This window comes from Notamacropus eugenii, chromosome 1 (assembly GCF_028372415.1).
Source record: "Notamacropus eugenii isolate mMacEug1 chromosome 1, mMacEug1.pri_v2, whole genome shotgun sequence".
In the NCBI taxonomy this organism is placed as follows: Eukaryota; Metazoa; Chordata; class Mammalia; order Diprotodontia; family Macropodidae; genus Notamacropus; species Notamacropus eugenii.
In genome coordinates, this window is record NC_092872.1 from 733122718 (window position 1) to 733144633 (window position 21916).

Consider the following 21916-nt stretch of genomic DNA (forward strand, 5'->3'; position numbering starts at 1 on the left):
ACTGTTCCCCCTCCCACCCCTGGGTAGAATTCTTTCACTTCTCTTCTCCAATTCTAGCTCCTCCTGACTTCCTTTATGTCTCAGCTATAACTCCACCTTCCACAGAAAGCCCTTTCTGATTCCCTTAATGTTGATATCTTCCTTCTCTTGATTATCTTCAATTTATCCTGTACAGAGCTTGTTTACATAAAATTATTTTAATATCATCTGCCTCTTTAGACTGTAAGTTCCTTGATGGTATTTATTGCCTTTTCCTTTCTTCATATCCCCCACACTTACCACAGTGTCTGGTACATAATTGGCATTCAACAAATTCTTACTGACTTTGTTCCAGTCCTCCACAAGCCTAACCCCTTCGCTGAAGGTGTTCTGTCAAAGGAAGGTAAATTATGATGGCCAAAAACTGCCTAGTTAACTTGGGTTTTATTGGCTAGATTTCTTTCTCAAAGACCAAGCCTTTAACCCAATTTACTCTGGATCTCACAGACTGAATAGCAATCAATGATTGTGATCAAGCAGCACTCAGTGGCTATTTGGGGGGCCCTCCTGGCTGAGAGTGAATGTAAAAGTAACTGTTTCTCTTTGGGTCAGAAAACCTGAGGGTCTTTCCCTCCCATTTGCATTCATTCATTCATTTAAGTTATTGAAGGAGCCTTCTCTTGACTCACTTCTTAAAGAAGCCTATTTACCAAATGGGCATTGCTCACTCAAAGTGAGAAGCTGAAAAGACCTTAGTGTAAAAAGACCAAGGTCTCCCATTGCATCTTGGGCCATCTTCAGTCATACTGATGGATAGCTAGACACCAGACCCAGATGGGTCTGGAGGAGAAAGTGAGGTTGGTGACTTTGCACAGCCCTCCCTCACTCAAATCAAAGTCAATTGCAAGTCATTTCATCATTTCCCTGATATCGTGGTCCTTTTCAAGAATGAAGGCCAAACACCCAACCATCATCATTCCATGATTCCTCAAAAAGTATAATAAGTAGATCAGCTGCCACCTCTCCAACTCTTTCTCAAAACCTGGATGCTAATTAATCCAAACAGGAGACCTAGTTTCATTTAAGAAAATTTATAAGTTTGTGCCCCACATCTTCTCTCTCCTTAGTTTCAACTCCCTGGCAACCATTTATCTTTCAATGTTTCTATCATGAAGAACATTATTTTTAAAGTAGAAAAAAAGGAAAGCTAGAGTTCCACAGTGTGAGTTTTTCTGCATCATCCATTAGCATCATTTTATCTTGTCTAAGAATCTGACCTATCTCTTCACTGTCCTTATTCCAAAGAAAATTTAGAAGGCCTGTCTTAATGGCCTCAATTATTTTTGAAAGTCTAACCTTACTTAGGTTTTTGGCATCTCTTACACTCTTCCAAAAGAACTGTCCTACTTTTTGGTTTTCACCATTAACATTCTTTTCCCTGCTTCCATCTGTCTTGATATATTACCTTTTGAAATCTTAACCAAGAACTCCCTGTGTAGATACTTACCCTTTTATGGAGAGCTTCTCATCCCTCTCAATTTAGCTTCCATTCTAGATTTTTAGACCATAAGAACCCATCTCTTTATTCTTTCTATCATTTCAGGTACAGGTCTGGATATATGTGCACTCTCTTTTCGTTTTTCCCACTCTAAACCAAAAACATCTCTTTCTTCCAAGTTTCTCACCTCTGACTAAATACTTATTAAGTGTGTACTTGGCAGCTGTGCAAAACAATGGATAGAGCACTGAGCCTGGAGTCAGGAAGATCTGAGTTAAAATCTGTCCCCAGACACATACTAACTGTGTAACACTGGGCACGTCACTTAACCCTGTTAGCCCCAGTTTCCTCATCTGTAAAATGATCTAGCGAAGGAAACTGCAAACTACTCCAGCATCTCTATCAAGAAAACCTCAAATGAACTCACAGAGTATGGGATATGACTGAAAAGACTGAACAACAAATATATACGTATTCCAGACTCTGTACTAAACATTGAGGATACAAAAAAAAGCAAACAAAAAATATTCTCTTCCCCCAAAGAGGTCATAAACTAATGGGATTTAAGTTCTCAAATATCTTATCTATCCAAATATCTCTGTTATTTTTCCTCATAACAGCCTTTACTTTGAGGAAGATAAATTCCACAGTGTAAAATATACATGCATAGGTAAAATATGCCTTCACTGCTATTTTGAGTTATTCCACAGTTTACTCCACATTTAAAAGGACTCCAACTGACTGTGGCAGGAAAAAAAGTATCAGGCTTTTTTGTTTTGTTTTGCTTTTTTTTTTTTAATAACAAGAAATTGAACTATAGATGCCAGGAAAGTCCAGGTTCATATTAGCAAACAGCCCTTTCCAGGTACCACCTGTTGTTCCTCATTCATCTCTGTCTGTTCCAAGAGTCTATACTATGTCTGTGTTTGTGTATGTCCATCTCTGTCAGAGGTCCTGCGCGTAGGCTAGTTTTCACCTCTGTACAATTAATCAAATTACCATCACTCAATGCCACACTTCTCTCCTCTTTCCCATGTGTTTCCCCATCCTTTTACTCAGCATCCTTTCACCTTCGTAGCTTCAGTTCTTTAACTCTCAAGAACACTCCACCATCTCATCCTGCCTTAAGTATTGACAATCTGTTTCCTTCCTGTTGTTAGTTTCTACTTTCTCCTTCTAATCATCCTGGATACCATACTTGTTTTAACGACATTTCTTTCATAGCTGTGTAATTCACTTTTGCATTCTTGAGGTGACTCTCTAAGATCTTTGCTCTATATTTTACCATATATATGACTTCATATTCAAAGATGAGTCCAAAAAATTCTAGCCCCTGGCTAAGTGTCTCCTACTAACTCATAATCACCTGGTGTTCTTCACCATCTTTTCTCCCTGGATATAACTTATCCTATTCTACCTTAGTAGTCATTTTAAAACATTCCTCTTTAGGCAGGCTGGATATTATATATCTCTATACAAAATCTCTCTCATGGAGGCTACATAATTCACTTGTGTATTCCTAAAACCATTTCCAATGCTTCATCTATACCATTAGTAAATGTAAGACCTTATATTTGTAAATGAGAAAACAGAACTCAAGTCCTTTGTCTGCAGGGTCTTTCACATACTCCAAATCATGTTTTGGGAGATTGGCACATGCTCATACAATTTCCCTCAGTGGCTGTCCAAAAATAGTTTAAGTCAATGGTTAGGAGGGTATTAGGGAAAGGGAGGGAAAGGAGAAAAAGCCAACAAAGATCAGTGAAGTCCTAGACTTTCCTTCAACAGTCTCAAGTCGACTCAAAGCTCCACTGAGGGCAGCTGGAGTCTTAAGACAAGAGCTCAGGGGCCCCCATCCCTTTTATTTTGAAGGTTTTTTTTGGTTTTTGTTTGTTTTGCAGATAGGACAATTTATTCAAAGGATGCTAGAAAGACAACTAAATATAATTAAAACAACAACTTCAGAGTTATAGGATATAAAATAAATTCACGTAGTCAGTCAAGACTTTCGTATTACCAATAAAATCCAACAGGAAGAGACAGAAATTCCATTCAAAATAACTATAGTATTTTAAAGACGAAACCATAAGTAGCAGCTGGCACAATTCTAAATATGATGGCATCAATGCCACTTCATTTACAATAAATTTGCACTTTCAAATATATCTGTACTTATCGTTGGATATGATACGTAAGAGAATTGCATTTATTTTTTTAAAGAAGGATAAAGCAGTATAGAAGTTAAATAGTCCCATTTCTTTCCATCCCACATTACCTCCAATCTTCAACTACAAATTTAATAAGCATGCCATCATCAAAGTTGTTGATTACAATGTGGAGGGACACATGGGACAACATTGGGTTGTCCCATTCTGATTCTGCTTCTCCGCTCCTGGTCTTTTTTTCTTTATTTTCAATCTCTCTTTTTCCTAACATTATTTAAACTTCCCTTCTTTTCTCATTTAATCAGTAGACAAACAAAATAGAGTGGAAGTCATAACTTTGGCATTGCCATCTCATTCCTTCCACTCCCAACCTCAGATTTTGAATGACCCATCAAGAGCAAGATGTGTTCCCCCATGTTACTTTCAGAGTCAGTTATATAAAATAGAGGTCCCTACAGGCCAGGTAAAGAAATCAGACCCATGGCTATCCTTGATACTTACACAGAATGCCAGAATTGCACTCACAGTGACTTACCTCCACCAGCTTATTGGCGTGTTCACGGAAAACTTGAGCATACTCCTTGACTTCTTTCTCATTCCCACTCTTGGCAGCTTCAATCAGTACCAGCAAGGGAACATTGGTTTCCAGGAATGAGTCTGATATATGATCCATCACTGCCTTTCGAAGCTACAGGAAAAGAAAACAGAGTAATAAGCAATTGAACACTTGTCAATTGATTTTTTTTTCTGATTTGTTTTTTCTGACATATTTGCTAATTGTGGTTACACTTGGGGATAACCTTTTAATTAACATGCCACCTCACCCCCCATTTCTTCAAGAAGTATTTGCTCAAGGCAGTGAAAGGGAATGTACAGCAATGAACCTGACAATTAAAAGGTTCTTACAGCAGCTAAAGCCTCACTTGTATATATAAATCATTGAAATTTGTCTTCAATGACCATTGGATGGCACCCAATATTGTGGTACCTCTATATCTACAGCATTATGGGCCTTATCCATGGTACTTTTGGTAGTAATTTAAAGAAGGCAGCATCATACAATAACCATATTAGTGCTAGAATCAGAGGTTGTGGGTTCAAATCCCACCTTTAAGTTCTTTGGCAAGTCACTTAAATCCTCTGAGCCTCAACTTCCTTATTTACAAAATGAAAAGGCTGTACTATACGGTCTCTACAGTCCTTTCCAGCTCAATATATGATCATAGATTACAACTGATAACACCTCCATATTTCCTTTAGGAAACTCTTCTCTGCATTTAAATTCCTTCAAATCTGGGTGTAGCTATTTTTTTCTGACTCCCCAAGTAACTAATGCCATCTCACACATAAACCCTGCAACCACTCTGCAAAACATAGCACACAGGACACTTCGATCAATTTTTGGTGCACTGTGTTGGTAGAGCCAAACATTTTAGGAAGTTCTACTGAACTGAGGTATCAAAGAAAGTCCTCATTCATGGATCTTTGTACTCAGAAGTGATAACAGGGAGGGGGGAGAGGAAGGAAGTCAGCTGGAGAAAGATGGAAGATGGAGAAAGAAGATAGAACAGAATAAAAAGAAAACCTAGGAAACAAATTGGATACTCATTGATTGATGGAGGATTATATTGATTGTACATGAATCCAAATCAACAATTATTGTGCATAGAGAATAACAAATATAAAGAATTCTGAGAAACATGGGAAGAGTTGAAGGAACTGATTCAGAAGGAAGTAAGAAGAAACAAATGAGCAGTGTACACAATGGCCACAGGAGTATAAGGAAAAATAGTGTTAAACAATATGGGAATTCAAATCAATGCAACAACAAATCTGGTTACCAGAGGACAGATGGCAAAACTTATGTCCTTTGGGTAGAGTAAAAAAACTAAAGGTATAGATTGAGGCATACATTGTCAGTCACTGCCAGTGGGTCTATTTGTTTTGCTTAAGCACACTTCCTTACTTGAAAGGATGCCAATATGTGTAAAATGTTTTGGAAAATGACAGTGATATAAAAAAGAATTACAGCACCAATTAAAATTTATGTAAGAAATTAGAAGGCTGGTACCTGTTCCATCCAGCACTGCCTACCAATGCCTTGACACTCTCTCTCTCTCTCTCTCTCTCTCTCTCTCTCTCTCTCTCTCTCTCTCTCTCTCTCTCTCTCTCTCATACACACACACACATATATACACATATCTGCATGTCTGTGTATGTATATATACACATGCATATGCATGTATACATACACACATATATACATGCACACATACATATACATGTGTGTATGTATATATGCACACATACACACATGTGTGTGTGTATCCTCAAGGATATATGCGACCTTCTAGGTCCTCGGGTATGACCTTTGGACCAAGTCTAGGTTTTATAGAACAAAGTCTTTTATTAAGGGGCTTTTTTCTGTGAAGTTTGGATTCAGTCAAAGGACTGCACTTGAGGACCTAGAGACTGTAGGTGGCTTTGAAGCAGTAAGTTTTCCACCCCTGATACTCAGACTTTGTTTTTAAAATATCGTTTACCCTCTGTAACATATCACATCCTTGGGTCAAGGAATGCTTTGTTTTCTGTCTTTGTATGCTGTAGGAAATAATTATTAATAACCAACAATATGGAGGAGATTTCCTGCTTCTAAAGTTCTTTAAAAGTTCAGAATGCAGAAGGACATTACTAATAATGAGATCCCATTAACTCTCCTCAATCTTGGCCAGACCTCACCCAAAGATTTTACAATTTACAAAGAATTTAAGGTGATTAAACCCACTGTGTTCTGGTCAAGCTTCGGTGGAGACAGATCCTTTTGTCTACATAGCCTAAGATGGCATGTTGAGTATAGAGACAATTTTCTCTGTCCAAGGGTCAGTTTCAGTCCCTCATTGAACACCTAAGGATATATAAATTGTGAGCCCTGATGCCATGAGTGTTTGGTCTAAGACAGAGGGCCAAATGACCATCCTTTTATTAATAACCTGCTGGTCTTATTAATTAAATGATTAAATTAGCCAGAAACTATGTCTCTCAAACCTTTTTTAATCATTGCAATGCCAAGTGCCTAACCCAGCATAGCACTTAGTAGGTGCTTATCATATGTTCTAAAAATTAAACTGAAATAAAAGTCATGTGACCTAGGATCCTAGCACTGTCTTGAATGCTAAATAGATGGATAACTTTAGAACACTCTTAGCTTCAATTTCCTAATATGAAAATAAGGATTGTGCCTCAGTAGGATGTTTTTAAGATTCATAGGTGGTAAAGGACTTTGAAAGATTCTGAAAAGCTATATATACATGGAATGAGAATACTGCCAGTGCCACACATTGACTGTGTGGTTTTCCCTCTCAGTGTAAGCAGTTCTCTAATCTCAGAAGGTTCTTAACAAGTGCTGAAATGCATAAGTAGAGATGGATTTTCACCAGGGACTCCCTAGGCCAACGAAATCCCAACTCAGGATTTTTTCTAAAAGATCAAAGGATCATAGAATAGAAGGGAAGTAGAAGGTATGATATTGTCACTCCTTCCCCTTTTCTCCAGATAGGATGGAGAGTGGAATAGTATGAAGAAGATCAGATTTGAAGTCTAACACTGGACTTCCAATCTGGGATCTGCTGTTTGCCACCTATTTGTCATTGGGAACATCATTTATCTTCTCAGGACCTCAGTTTCCCCTTCTAGACAAGAAGTAGGCTGGCTTAGAGTATCTCTTGGGTTCTTTCCAAGATCATATAAATATGAGATGACCACAAAGACAGGGTCAGTCCTAGGCAAAAGCATGGAGTCGGTGATGTCTTTTTTGTTTTCAGTTTTCATGACCTCTGTATTCTAAGCACTTTTATGTCCAGCATGCTCACAATGTCTTCTCTTTCCTCCTACAAAAATCTGCTCTTATATCCTTTATCCAAGTTGTGGAGTGACTAATAATAATTTAAGGTGAGAGTCCTCCCAAGACAATATGCATTGATATACAGATTCAAGACTTAACAAAAGAGGAGGGAGGATCTATAACAGAAAGATTTTAGCCCCTCTGAATGCTAACTATTTGCAATTACCAATAGCCATTTTGGAAAGGAAACAAAGTTCCTTTCTTTGGAATAATGGAAGCCTCTGGGTACATAATATCGCATACACTCTCAGATGATTGATGGTGATATGGTCACCACAAAGTAGTAATATATATGGTCACTACATTAATTTCATTTAATAAACTTTCTTTGATAAAAAGAGTTGGTTGGGGGACTATATTCAAAAATTAAAAATAATACATTAAATATTGTATCTTAAAAATATTAAGGCTCTAGCCAGAGAGTTAGCTAGTTCTGAAGTAGTTGCCTGTGCCTCCTACTTGTAACACCAACTTTGAGACAGAGATGAGGCTTTCTCTACAAGGTAGTTAGACCATACCTAAGTCTGACTTTCTTCTGTAGTCAGGACTCTGCAAAAAGTTCCTTAAAGGTCAAAAAGATCAAGTGTGCCCAACTGCCCAGCATGCCACCCACTACTGCCCACAATTTCTGTATTATTATAGTGGGAAAGAAGGCACCCATCCTCAAGGGAAAATTAAACACATTCCTGAAAGGATCTTCAGCCCAACTTCCTTCAGTGTGAAATGGGAGTTCACAATGGGGACAACCTGATCTAAGAAAGTGTACACCAAAGGAGGAAAGAGGAAGAAAAGCTTGGTGTCCATTTCCATATTTCCCCAGTAAATCCCAGTGCGCATTTCATGGTGACAGCTTTGTTAGTGTGATCTATCTGCTTATGTTTCTGAATCCATCAGGACAAGGGGAAATAGAAACAAATTGCATTTTCCCCTCTCCTGCTAATTACAGCCAGGCCGATGCACATCATTTAGCACAACTTCAGTCTGATGGAGTTGGACATAGTCTGCTCCCCTCCCCATAGAGTCCTCCAGAATCCATTTCATACACACTGTAGCACAGCACAGCAAAGACTTTTCTACAATATGTCATTGGAAAAGGGTTTCCGTAGGGGACTGGATTTGGAATCAAGGGATGTGGGTTTGAATCTCGGCTTGTCTAATTTTTAGCTATGTGACTCAAGGCAAGTTGTAAGCCCTCTCTGCTCAAAGTCAGCTTTATCATCTGTAAAATAATAACTATTGACTAATTGTTTTCTCAAGGTCCTTGTGATTTAAATCCCCTTCTGACTCTAAAGTCTATGCTCCTATGAGTTCAGCAAACATTAACTACCTCACTAATTAATTAATATTAAGTGACCTATCCGAGGTTACCTATCTAATTGGTGCAGAATCTGCACTAGAACACCCCACACATTTTACTACCTCCCTGTCTTTGTTCATGCCAGGTGTAAAGTGGCATCTGGACCTTACCCTTGGGCACCTGGGCTCTAAGAAGCGAGCCAGTGCCCTATCTTCTGGTCTCCAGGCCCCTGCACCACTCCACAATATTCCTTCTCCACCCAGACCATTCTCTGACCCATAGTAAGTGCTCAATATATACTTGTTGACTGACCAACTGACCTCCACCTCTCTCCCACCTGTGACCTGGATTCTGCCTCTGGATTTCTTATCTCTGATAAGTGATGTTTGCCTTTCCTTGATGAAGCCCAGAATTTCATGGCACATCACAGCTTGCTCTAGACCATGTGACCTCCATGTCACCATTTCCCTTTCAAGTTTTCAGTTATCTATTGCTCCCCCCAATAAAATAGAAATTTTTTAAAAGATAGAATTAATTTGCATGCTTGTATATGACTTTAAGACTAGATCTTAACTATGCCTGGCAAACAGTAGGTACTTAATAAATACCTGATGTGTAACTGACTAGTGAGCAAGAAAAACTGGTTAAAATCTGAAGCTAGAAGTTTGACATCTCATCATGAACTTCTCCTGGGCCTGTCTGACCTCCCTGTCCTCTCTTTGCTTGGATCTGCATTTCTTATTGTTGCCTGAAGCAAATTTGATGCTCACTGACCAAATTAAAAAATTGCTAGTTATATCTCTAGCCAGAAGGTAAAAAAGTTACACTCATTCATTTACCATCTCAACAAATATGCATTAGGTGCCTAATACATGCTGGAAGAAACCTAGACCCTGGCCTCAAGGGACTCCCAATCTGGGAGAAGACTAAGACATTCACAGATACTGTAACCCACTAAAAGGAAGAAGGACTGAATCTTTGATTCCATTAGTATAGGGTACTCCCATATAAGAAAAGTTCATATAGCAAACCATTACTTAAACTTACAATCTTTGATATTTACCTAGAATATCAAAAGCTGGAATCACTGCCCAAGGCCACACATTCAGTATTAGGTAGCAACAAGACCCGAACTCAGAATTTCCAGGCTTTAGAGTCAGCTTTCTATCCATTATGTCATAATCTTTCTCATGAAATATAAGTATTGATATAAGTTCATAAGCATAAGATGAAGCTAAGAATCCATATGAAGGACAGAGGACAGCAGTTAACTCTTTGGATGTGGCATCTAACAAACTCGATTTCAAATATTAAGTTTATTGAATAGTAGTCATAAGACTGTGACAAGGCATTTGCCCTCCCTTGATATTTATTTGGGGACAGCTAGGTGGTTCAGCGGATAGAGACAGGCCTGGAATCAGGAAGATCTTATTTCCAAGCTGGTCTCCAATGCTTACTATTTGTGTGACCCTGGGCAAGTCACTTAACCCTGATTGCCTTAGTTTCTTATCAGTAAAATGAGCTAGAGAAGGAAATGGCAAATCACTTCAGTATTTTTGTCAAAATATCTCCAAATGGGGTCATGAAGAGTCAGATAAGACTGAAAAAAATGACTGAGAATTCTATTACCTTTCTTGTGGAACCATTATAAAGAAAATTCTTTGTATACTGTTATTCTTTAAAAAATGGGAGCAGTTGTGATCAAGGAGGACTGTTTAGGGAGTAAAATGTGGATCCAGAAAAGCTTTATGAGTATTCTTAATGAAGAAGTAGGATCCCTAGAGAATTAGGGTGCTACTAATGGTGATGTATAGCACAGTAGAAAGAATACTTGTCTTAGAGTCAGGAAAATCTGAGTCCAAGTCTCTCCTCTGATGCTTGTTAACTATGAGACTTTGGGGAAGTCATTAAAATTCTCTGAACCTCACCTTCCTCATCGATGAAATGGGAATAATCAATCTCATGGTACCTGTCACAGAGGGCTCTTGTGAGTGAGACTCAAATGATACAATCTAGGAAAAGCATTCTGAAAACTTTAGAGCCCTGTAATATGACAGTTATTATTTCCTCATTATTATGGTGATGGAAATAATAATTTTGTTGTTGTTGAGTTGTTTCAGTCATGTCTAACTCTTCATGATCCCATTTGGAATTTCCTTGATAATATTGGAGTGGTTTCCATTTGCTTCTCTAGCCCATTTTACAGATGAGGAAACTAAAGCAAATCGTGTTAAGTGACTTGCCCAGGATCACACAGTTAGTAAGTGTCTGAGGCCAGATTTGAATTCAGGAAGATGAGTTTTCTGACTCCAGGCCTTTCTGATTCTATCTCCTGCACCACCTAGCTACCAATAAAATAATAATATCTGCATTATATGGAACTTCGAGATTTGCCAAGATACCCACACACCTGCATATATAAATAGATATACATATACTTATATATTCATACACACATATGTAGATACACAATGTTTTTTACAATTTTGATACAATAACCCAGTGAAATAGGGGATATAATTAATGACCCTCTTTTGAGAGATGAGGATGCAGTCTCACAGATAACAAGTGTCAGTGAGGACTCAAGCCCACTTTTTCCTGACTCTAAGACCAGTATTAGATCTACTACACCATGTTGTTTCTTTGATAATACTTACATCTCTAGAATTGTTCTCAAAGGATTGTTGTGAATCTCAAATGAGATAGTCAAAAAACATTATGTCATACTTGGAAGCACAGTGTAAATATGAGTTCTCGTGATCATTAAGATTGGGAGTAGAGGCATTATAGGCATGGGGAATGACATGAACAAAGACAAGGAGGTAGGAGAACATGTGGGGTGCTCTGGTGCAGCTTCTACCACCAACTATCTGGGTAATCTTGGATAGATCACTTAATATCTGTGACTTAAACATATTTGTCACTTAAATAAGTAGGCTAAAATAAAACTAGTTAAGTTAAGTAATTGAGTAGTGAGTTAGCTACTCTTTACTGAATTCAGAGTCCCATAGCTTTTAGAGATGGGAGACAACTTAGAAATTACCTTCTCATTACAACAAGGAGAAAGGTAAACCCCACAGAGGTCATTGACCAAGGTAATACAGTGAGTAGCACCCAGGTCCTTTAATCCTAAACCTCAGGTTCTTCTCACCACACCCCTGAATGTGTGTCTTCACATAGCCTCAAACAATGTAATAACTCCCCAAGACAGACATCCACATCCATGTCCAAGATGGGTCTCCATAACATCCTCCAGATGCCTAAAGTTTAATCAGCTTCTCTGTTATATAAGCAGATGATTGGGTAACAGTAACACAAACCAGGATAGACCAAACTTCACCAACATGGAGTATGGAGACCCAATCAAGATTAAACCCTAAGGGGGAATTGGCAAGAGCAGCTAAAAAAAAGAAACATTGAAGCTGGCATTAACCCCTGACTCTGATACAGAGTTATTCTCTGCACAACAGGGCTGCCAACATTTCTCAGCCTATTGCCTTAAGCTTTGGATATAACTGTTATTAAATATGAAAAGAAAAGAAAAAAAACAAACAAAGATCACAATGGAAAAGCCACCAAGCTGGAAGACATCTAGCCAAGGGGACCCTCACTGAATCAAGCCTCATAAAGTCAGCCCCTTTTGAGGTAGACAGTAAGTCAATTACAGATATCATACAATGCAGTAATCCACCAAAGAAAGCTTCAACAAACTCAGGTATCAGCACACAACTGGAATAATAATGACCATATTGTTTTAGACTCAGAGGATCTGGGAACAAAATTTTGAACACTCCATGACAGCATTAGAGAATGACCAATGGGTAGTGTATCCAAAAGAAAAAAAAATTCTCTGCTCATTCCATTATCCTGACAGCACTAGCCATTTTCTGTGAAACAGAAAATCATTTTAATTAGAAGCCTAGCATCCTTCCTCAGTTAAACCAATTACCTCTTCAAAAGACAAATTGCACTAAGCCCAAACCCCCTTCCCTTCATCTCATTTATGGTTAATTTAGAACAGAATCTTCAATGGCAGGATTTTGTGAGCATGGGTTTGGTACAGTAAAGAGCACTGGTGCATACAGAGTCAGAAAGGGAAAGATACTGCCCTGCCTTCTGAAGGTTTAGAATCTAAGAGAGCTCCCCATGAATGAGGTGATTCAAGTAGGAGAGCCAATACAAGCACTGAATTTATAAAGAGAGGAGAATAATCATTCCTTCCACCAGTTCTTGTTAGTTCCTCACTGACCAGATTCAGGAATTTTTAAGACACTAAAATGAACATAGCAACCAAAGGTGTGTCCAAAGGCCTCAGTGCACACAAGAGTTCTCTGCTCTCCTCACGCTGACAGACATCCCTCAGAATCTAAATTTTAAAAATATATACATTTTTCCCCCCTTAGAGGGAAAAACACATTCCCAGCTCAGTCATACCATATGGAAGCATAGATCTAGAGTTCTAAGCAGCTGTAGAGGTCATTGAGTATAACTCTGTCATCTTACAAATCAGCAAAATGGGACCCAGAAGGAGAACATGAGATTGTAGATTTGGAGCTGGAATGCACCATAGAGGCCATGGACTCTAATTCCCACACTTTACAGGTGAGGACACTGATGTTCAGAGAGGTTAAATGATTCATTGAAGATCACATAGTATCTGAGGAAGGATTTGAACTCAGGTCTTCCTAAATCTTAAGTCCAGCACCTTACAACCCACTACACTGTACCACCCACTCTTCTGTGATCTTAGGATAAAAAGATTGTGAAGCATATGATGACTGTCTGCATGGATGTGAAGGGCTGTCATAGGTACTAGGAAATGAGTTCATTCATTCATTCATTCATTCATTCATTCATTCATTTGTTTATTTATTTATGACCATAGAAGACAGAAACAAGAGCAGTGGGAATGAGTAGCTGTTTTAGGCTATAGGACAGTTTTAGGCTTGACTTAAAGGAAAAATGCAAACAAATCTTCCTCATAATTAGAGCAGTCGCAAAGTAGAAAAAGCTACATTTGGAGGTGGTGTGATCCTCCTCACAAGAGGTCTTGAACCAGAAACTAGAAGAGTCCTTGTAAGGCACAGGGATCTCTGATCCAAGGCTGAATTGATTTGAATGTTTTTGTCCAAATTCCATTGAACTAAGATGAAAATGAAAATTATGATATAATAATAAAATAAATAACAAAATTGTGAAAATTAATAATTATAATTATTATACCTTCAGGGTCACACAGAGTCAGACATGAAGGAACAACAGATGTTAATGAGTAATAGGGAAAAAAATTGCATCAGAGATGATGATCACCAGAAAGAGGAAGAGTCTTGTCTATCTAGCCAGGTGGCAAGGACTTTGAGGGGACAGTACAGAGGCAAGGTGAAATGTTGTCATCCCTAGTTAGCCTACATATAGCCTGATCATGATATTTGATGGTATTAAGATTCCCATATTGCTACCCATTTGAGACTCCCTGTTCCTTCAGGAATTCAGGGATTAATTCACTCTTTTCTCTCCCTTCTACTCCCTTGATAAAGTGAATTCGTATTTATAGCCTTGTTATAGATCAGTCATTCACAATCATATGTACTCATCACCCTTGTCTAGTTAAAACGAAAAAGTAGGAACATGATATCATGACGAATCATGAAACCAAAATCACCTCTGACTGGGTACTCTCTTCTCCATTGCAGAGAGGGAGATTGAGAATGACAGTGAGAGAAGAAAAGAAGGAAAAGAAGAAGAAGGAGAAGAAGAGAAAGAAAGAGAAGGAGATGAAGGAGGGGAAGGAGAACAAGAAGGAGGAGAAGAAGAAGGAGGAGGAGAAAGAAAAGAAGGAAGAGGAGGAGGAGGAAGAAAAGAAGAAGAAGAAGAAGAAGAAGAAGAAGAAGAAGAAGAAGAAGAAATTTGCTATTCAAATGATATTACTCAAATCAGAATTATTCAAGTTATTCAAGTCAGAATTTGCTCAGGTTTCTGATTAATGCAATGATTTACTGGTAAATGTTTAACAATCAGCTCTCCAGGAAAAAAAAAAAGTATTTACAATGCACAACTGAATTTGCACTGTTAACATTTTCTCCACCCTTTTTTTTTAATGTAGACAATCAAAAATACAATAACTCAAGCTCTAGTTTGCAGCATTTGCCAGTTTCTGGGGTGTAAATGAAATGAAAATGTAACTATCTCTCACTAAGCAGTTCAGGCTGGTCACATTCCTGTGTACATACTTCTCCAACGCAAAAAGGACTTTGCCAAGCTTCTGCTGAAATATTTCAGAGGCTTGTGAACTTTTTTTAAAAAAACTGAGTTCCAATAATTACTTTCCTTTATAATACCATTGTATTTAAATGTGTTACTTCAAAAGCATAATTCTGAGAAAGGATCCCTAAGTTTCACCAAATTGCCAAAGGGATCTTTGACACAGGACAAAACCTCAAGATGAAAACATTAGGCTGAATTGAATGAAATGAAATTGAGTAAAGATAAATGAAAAATCTTAGACTCAGATGAAAAACTAAACTTCACAGTTATAAGAAGAGAGAGATATGGTTATACAAGAGTTTTTCTTAGAATAAAAGAAGATAGGATATCTTATAGAAGAAATATTAGAATATTGCCTTTTTTTTTTAGATGGATGAGCTGAGGCCCAAAGAGAAAAAATGACTAGGACTAAACTCCAAGCCTCTTCCTTCCTTGTTCTAGTGGCAAACTAAAGTAGTTTAGCTCCCAACTCAGAGATAATCCAAATCAGTGGTTTTGCAAAGAACAAGACCCCTTAGGCCAGGACATGTTTCCATTTTTTTCTATGTCTCCAATCCCTGGAACAAAGCAGGTTTTTAATGAATGTATAGTGAACTGAACTGATTACATTCATGCAATCAGAAGCATTTATTAAACGCCTACCATCTGCTAAGAACTATGCCAAATATGAGGATGGCAAATTGAAAAGAAAGGATCCCTACTGTACAGACATTCATGTTTTAGGAGGAGCTAGCCCTGATGAAAATAATCTTCATACCCAAGATTAATTGAGATGACAAGTATCTGAATGTATTGTTTGCATTATCTATGGCAAGGGTGGAGAACCTGCAGCCTCGACTAAGTCCTCAAGTGTGGCCCTCTGACTGAACCCAAACTTCACTAGAAACAATTAAAATCTCAATAACCCCTCCCTTGGTTTTCAGAGTGGTTAAGGTAGAGAGGTTCACAACAGTACAGTATTATCTGAAAGGAAGGTGTTGTTTTATTGAAATGTTAGTACAAAAGATCACAGAATTCTAGAGAATTATTAGCAAGAAAAAATGTTTTGCATGTTACCAATTTTATTTTGTGTACTGCTTTTTATGGGTTATTTTATGGTTATTGTGCTAGGAAAAATACATTACAGAATGAATATTACTCTAAAGAATTGTATGGAGAAAAATGTATTTTCAATATATAACTAAAGGCTATAATTCTGGGTGGTCACAAGAACCTAATCCCTTATTTCCCATAGTTCAATACATCAATATTCCTGTTTTTGACTTTTGCACCTTTTTAAAGGAATGTTACCACCATGAATGTTGAGAAATGACTGTATACTGAGAAAAGATAATATGTGATGTAAAGTAATTGGTTTGAGGACTCTTAATGTCCAAATTCCATTGAACTAAGATGAAAATGAAAATTATGATATAATAATAAAATAAATAACAAAATTGTGAAAATTAATAATAACAATTCCACCTCCAGGGTCACACAGAGTCAGATATGAATGAACAACAGATGCTGAGTAATAGGGAAAAACATTGCATCAGAGATGATGATCACCAGAAAGAGGAAGAGCCTTGTCTACCTAGCCAGGTGGCAAGGACTTTGAGGGGACAGTACAGAGCCAAGGTGAAATGTCGTCAACCCTAGTTAGCCTACATATAGCCTATATAGCCTAAAGTGCTATATGTTCTGTTGAGACTTAACTCAACCTTCTGGAAGAGTATAACAATAAACATAAGTTAACTCACTGAATTCTGTTTTAAGATTTACCGTTAATGTTTGTGACAGAGGATTTTTGTTTTCAGTATTTCTTTTATTCATAGGAAATACCTGTCCCATACCTGATTAGTACTTTTCCACTTCCCATTTTGGGAAGAATCTTTAGACAGGAGTCTTAGATTTAAGCAATATTCCCTTAGGACACTGCGAAGAGGCTATAAGCCATGTTATAAAGAAAAGTGAAGCTCCTGTCTTTAGGGGTCAGATTCTTTCAACCCAGTATTGAAATGTCTAAACCACCTACTTTGGTTGAGAACAGTTGAATGCCTTAGGGAAAAGAGGGCAAGGTACCCTAGCCCACTGTGCCCAGCAGCAGTGTTCATGCTTCTTGACATCGAGGATGAAAGAGGATTTCCCAAAGCCATCTGTGCCATAGAAAATATAACGGCTATGACTCATGGCTTATCTTTTATAGCCCATCTACCATAACGACCATATTATAGAAGGCAGCTTTCAAAGTGAGACCTGAGGGTCACATACCATTACAATCTATCATATTTGGTTTTGAAATACTGGACTCAGGGGTGTATGGGGAAGAGGGAGCAGGCAGAGGAAAGAGTGGGAGTTTCCAGAAACTTAAAACATATATATTCCCATCAGTGGAAAGTTCACGAAGGAAACTGGATAGAATATCTGGAGTCTAAATTGACTTGGGTTGGAAATAATATTGACATCAGAATATGGTACAGTTAATATGTTGAATTTTTAAGGTTACAATGAAGTCTATATTTTTTCATCTATTTAGGAAAAAATAGTGAGCTTTTTTTTAGCAGCATATATTTATTTATTAATTAAAATATTTTTCCATTTTTACATGCAAAAGTTTTTATTTATCCTTTGCTTTCTTTTTTAATTTGAGTTTCAAATTCTCTATCTCTCCTATTCCTTTTGCTCTTGAGAAAGCAAGCAATTTGATATAGATTATGCATATGAAATCATGCAGACATATTTCCATTTTAGCCATGTTACAGAAGACAACATAGTCCAAAAATAATAATAAAAGTTTTAAAACTATGCTTCAATCTCCAGATGCCATCAATTCTTTATCAGAGGTGGATGTCATTTTTCATCATAAGTCCTTAGAATTGTTTTGAATCATTGTATTAATGAGATAGATAGCTAAGTCATTCACAGTTTTTCAACATACAATATTACTATTACTGTATACAACGTTCTCCTATTTCTGCTCAATTCACTTTGCATTAGTTAATATAAGTCTTCCCAGGTTTTTTGTGAAACAATTCTGCTTCTCGTTTCTTATAGAACAGTAGTATTCCTTCAAAATCTTATGCCACAATTTATTCAGCCATTTCCCAATTGGTAGATATCCCCTCTGTTTCCAATCTTTGCTCCCACAAAAGAACAACTATAAATATTTCTGTACATATAGGTCTTTTTTTCCTTTTTCTTTTATCTCTTTGGAATACAGACCTAGTAGTACTATTCATGGTCAAAGGGTATGTCCAATTTGATTGCCCCTTGATCATAGGTCTAAATGAATGTCCAGAATAGTTAGATCAGTTTCCAACAATGCTTTAGTGAATAGGGGGCTTCTGACAAAATACTCCTATGTTCTTATAAATTATTATTTTCTCATCCCATATCATTACCACTTTGATTTAAGGTTTACAAATCACTTTACACAGTTTGCCTCATTTGATCATTGCAACACTCTTGAAAGAACAATTTAGACAGCAAGTGTCAAATAATGGAGAGAGTCCTGGACTTAGTGTCGGGAAGACTGGGTTCAAATTACACCTCAGACACTATGTGACCTTACCCCATTACTGGTTTGGAACACATTTAGGGTTAGAATCGAGGCTATTCTCAATGCATTTCAACCTATCTGAGACTCATTTGTCTTATCTATAAAACGTGAAAAATAATCCTGTGGCTGCTAAATTGGGAGGATCAGGTAAAAAATATATATGTGAAGCTCTTTATGAATGTGAGCTGTTATTACAGAAATAATATCATCCCCATTCTACAGATATAGAAACCAAGGTGGAGTGAAATTAAATGCCTTACTTTTATCAAACAGCTGGTGTGGTTCTGGGGTGGGATTCATTCCCAGGTTTCCACTAATTCCAACTATGTGTGGTGATTCCCTAATGCTTCCGTAACTCTTATTGGGAAGTAACCTGAATTTTGCGTTCTCAGAAGGAGGGGAAGCAGAGTTACAGAGAAACAAATGATGACTCCATATCCAGATCCTGCCATTGGCTCTCTGTGTGACCTTAACCAAGTCAATTATGCCTCAGTTTACTCATTTGTAAAATGAAGAAGTTGGAGTAGACAGTTTCAAAGGTCCCTTCCATCTCTAAATCAATAACCCTAACACAACTTCATACACAGTCTTTTTTAGCACACAAGACTCTTGATCAATGCCAGTGCTGAGGGGTGACATTTTTTTTCAATCCCCCTTATGAAGAGGTGAGGTGATTCCTTTGTAAACTGACTATTAGACTCTTTTTAATGCTTTTACTCTCTCACCAAGAGGTATGGTTAACTGTTTCTTTCATAAGCTGTGAGGCCACAAATTTAGCTATCAATCAACCAAGGTTGTAAGGAATGATTTGACAAAATCATTGGTTAAGTCTGACAGGAGTCAAGAATGCGCAGCTTTTCCAACAGCATAAATGAATGCATGGCAAGGGGATATTAATTGCACAAGACAAGACATTTAAAGGTATTAGCTCAGCACCAGCAGTCTATTTTACCCAATTAAAGCTATTCGTCAATGTAAATAACTGCAGGGAAGATGGTGCTGGATTTGTCTTTTCTGCGTACCAAATGGAGTATGGTCAGTGGCGTCTTAGAGACCATAGCCTAGTTTACTTCCATTTGGGGGGAAGCAGGAAAGGAGACTACAGTAGGGTTGAAGGGTGAGGAGAAGAGGGTGAATGAAGTAACTGGGAGTTTAACTCATCCATTCACTCCACGAGCAGCAGCAAAGTGACCACTCTGTGTGTAGCTGATGAGGGATGATTCAAAGTCAGAGCTATAAATTAGGATGGAGTAAATTGTGCTTTCCATCAATGTACCAACACACCTTTTCACCTGGTTCAAGATATTCCCAACTCTCACTTTATATTCCTCAGCTGGCCCAGATCATTATAGGATCCTATTGGTTTTCCTTCCTTTTCATCCTCAGTCATTAGCACAATACCAGGAACATGGAAAAGACCTAATATCTCCTTATTGGTCAAATAACAGACTTTTACCTAGTTACCCTTTCTTTTACACTTAACTAACCTTACCTTCAAATTTGGTGGAAACACAGGCTCCATCCCCTTGGCTCATCAGTTTATATCTTGTCTGTTCCTAGTTGTTCCTGTTTGTCTCCCATATTAGACTGTAAGTTCCCTGAAGACAGGGGCTGTTTTGTTTTTAATTTTTTTTTTGTTTCCCTAGTGCTCAGCACAATGCCTGGCATGTAGTAAGTGCTTAATAAATGCTTGTGGACTGACTGATACTACTATATTTTCTTCTGTGCATATTGTAAATGTCCTTATCCATGCATACATGCATTGCTTCTGATGAATAGAAAGCAAGCTCCTTGGGGGTAGGGACCATCTTTTGATTTTGTCTTTGGATCCCAAGTGTTTATAATAGTATATGGCATGCAGTGGGCATTTAATAAATGTTTTGAGGAAATGTGGTACATTCTGGGCCAAATTTAGAATCCCATGACCTGAGTTCAAATCCAAGCTCCTCATACTTATTGTCTGTGTAATTTTCAACAAGTCACAACCTCTAAGGTCTCAGTTCGTTCATCTATAAAATGGGCAAAGTGAATTAGATGACCTCTAAGGTCCCCTTCATCTCTAGTTCTTTGGATTTATAATCAGTAGTTCTTAAGTTGCTCTTCATGAACTACTTAATAACAACAACAATAATTTCAAGATAGCAGGTTTGCTGTCTAACATTGTACAGTTTACTATATACATTTGAAAAACATTATTCTGAGAAAAAAAGAGGAACACAGGCTTTACCAGACTGCTAAAGCCTTGGTGTATGACTGAATTAAAAAAAGGTGAGAATCCATGTTATAAATGAAGCAATCGATCTTAACATAAAGTTGACCACTTCATTCACTTCTCTGTATATCTGACATTATCTTCAAGTGCTTACTAACATGGAGATAATTCTGTGTCTGAAATGAGTATGAAATCCCAATGAAATATTGACTGTAGGTGATGATGGTGATGATAGTAATAATTCACAATATCCATGGTGTTTTACATCCATATAAAAGTTCGGATAAACTCTAGAATATAATTATTCCAATTTGACAGAAGAGGAAACTGAAGCCCACGGAGGGAAAATGACAGTCCAAGATTACCCATGTAGTAGGCAATGGGGCACTGTTCCTTGTGATTAAAAGTGGCTAGACCAATCTTTGTTTTGTCAGAAAATGCTGGATTCACCAATCCAGCCCTACTACAAAGAGCACTCTGGGAGCATATGCCTAGCTACTTTTTTTTGTACCAGCTATCTACCATTGATTTACTGACATTGATGGAAACAAGCTATTTGGCTCATTGTTAATGAATCAAGGGTCTACATCGTTAACAAAGGACTGAAAGTTCAATATAGCAAACACCATTAGGAACTATGAAAACATTGTAGGGAAAAAGGATTTCATATCTGACAAAAGCATTGGTGCCATGGAAATGAAAACCTTGGGGAGAACAGGCATTTTGTAGAAGGGGAGGAATAAAGAATCAGGGAGGCAAGGATACAGTTGTTTTTGTTGGGTCATTATTTAGTTGTGTCTGACTCTCTATGACCCCATTTGCAATTTTCTTGGTAAATAAAACAGAGTGGTTTGCCATCTCCTTCTCAATTTGCTGATAAGGAAACTAAGGCAAACATGGTAAAGTGACATGTCCAGGGTCATACCATTGGTAAGTGTCTGAGGCCAGACTCCCAACTCTGGGGCCAGTACTCTACCCACTGTGCCACCTAGCTGTCCCATGGAGACCATAGCCCAGATAAAACCAAGAGAGGGAAGCACTTGCTATAAATTGTGAATCGTT

General features: G+C 37.7%; 1 protein-coding gene across 4 annotated transcripts in view; it reads right to left on the reverse strand.

Annotated features, from left to right (window-relative positions):
• CTNNA2 (catenin alpha 2) overlaps positions 1–21916 on the reverse strand; it is a 1515416-nt gene that overhangs the window by 329907 nt on the left and 1163593 nt on the right. For all 4 annotated transcript variants that reach the window (XM_072637016.1, XM_072637013.1, XM_072637014.1 and 1 more), the window contains one exon: positions 4178–4330. In XM_072637016.1, coding sequence (XP_072493117.1) covers positions 4178–4330 — 153 coding nt within the window. The remainder of the gene's footprint in view (positions 1–4177; positions 4331–21916) is intronic.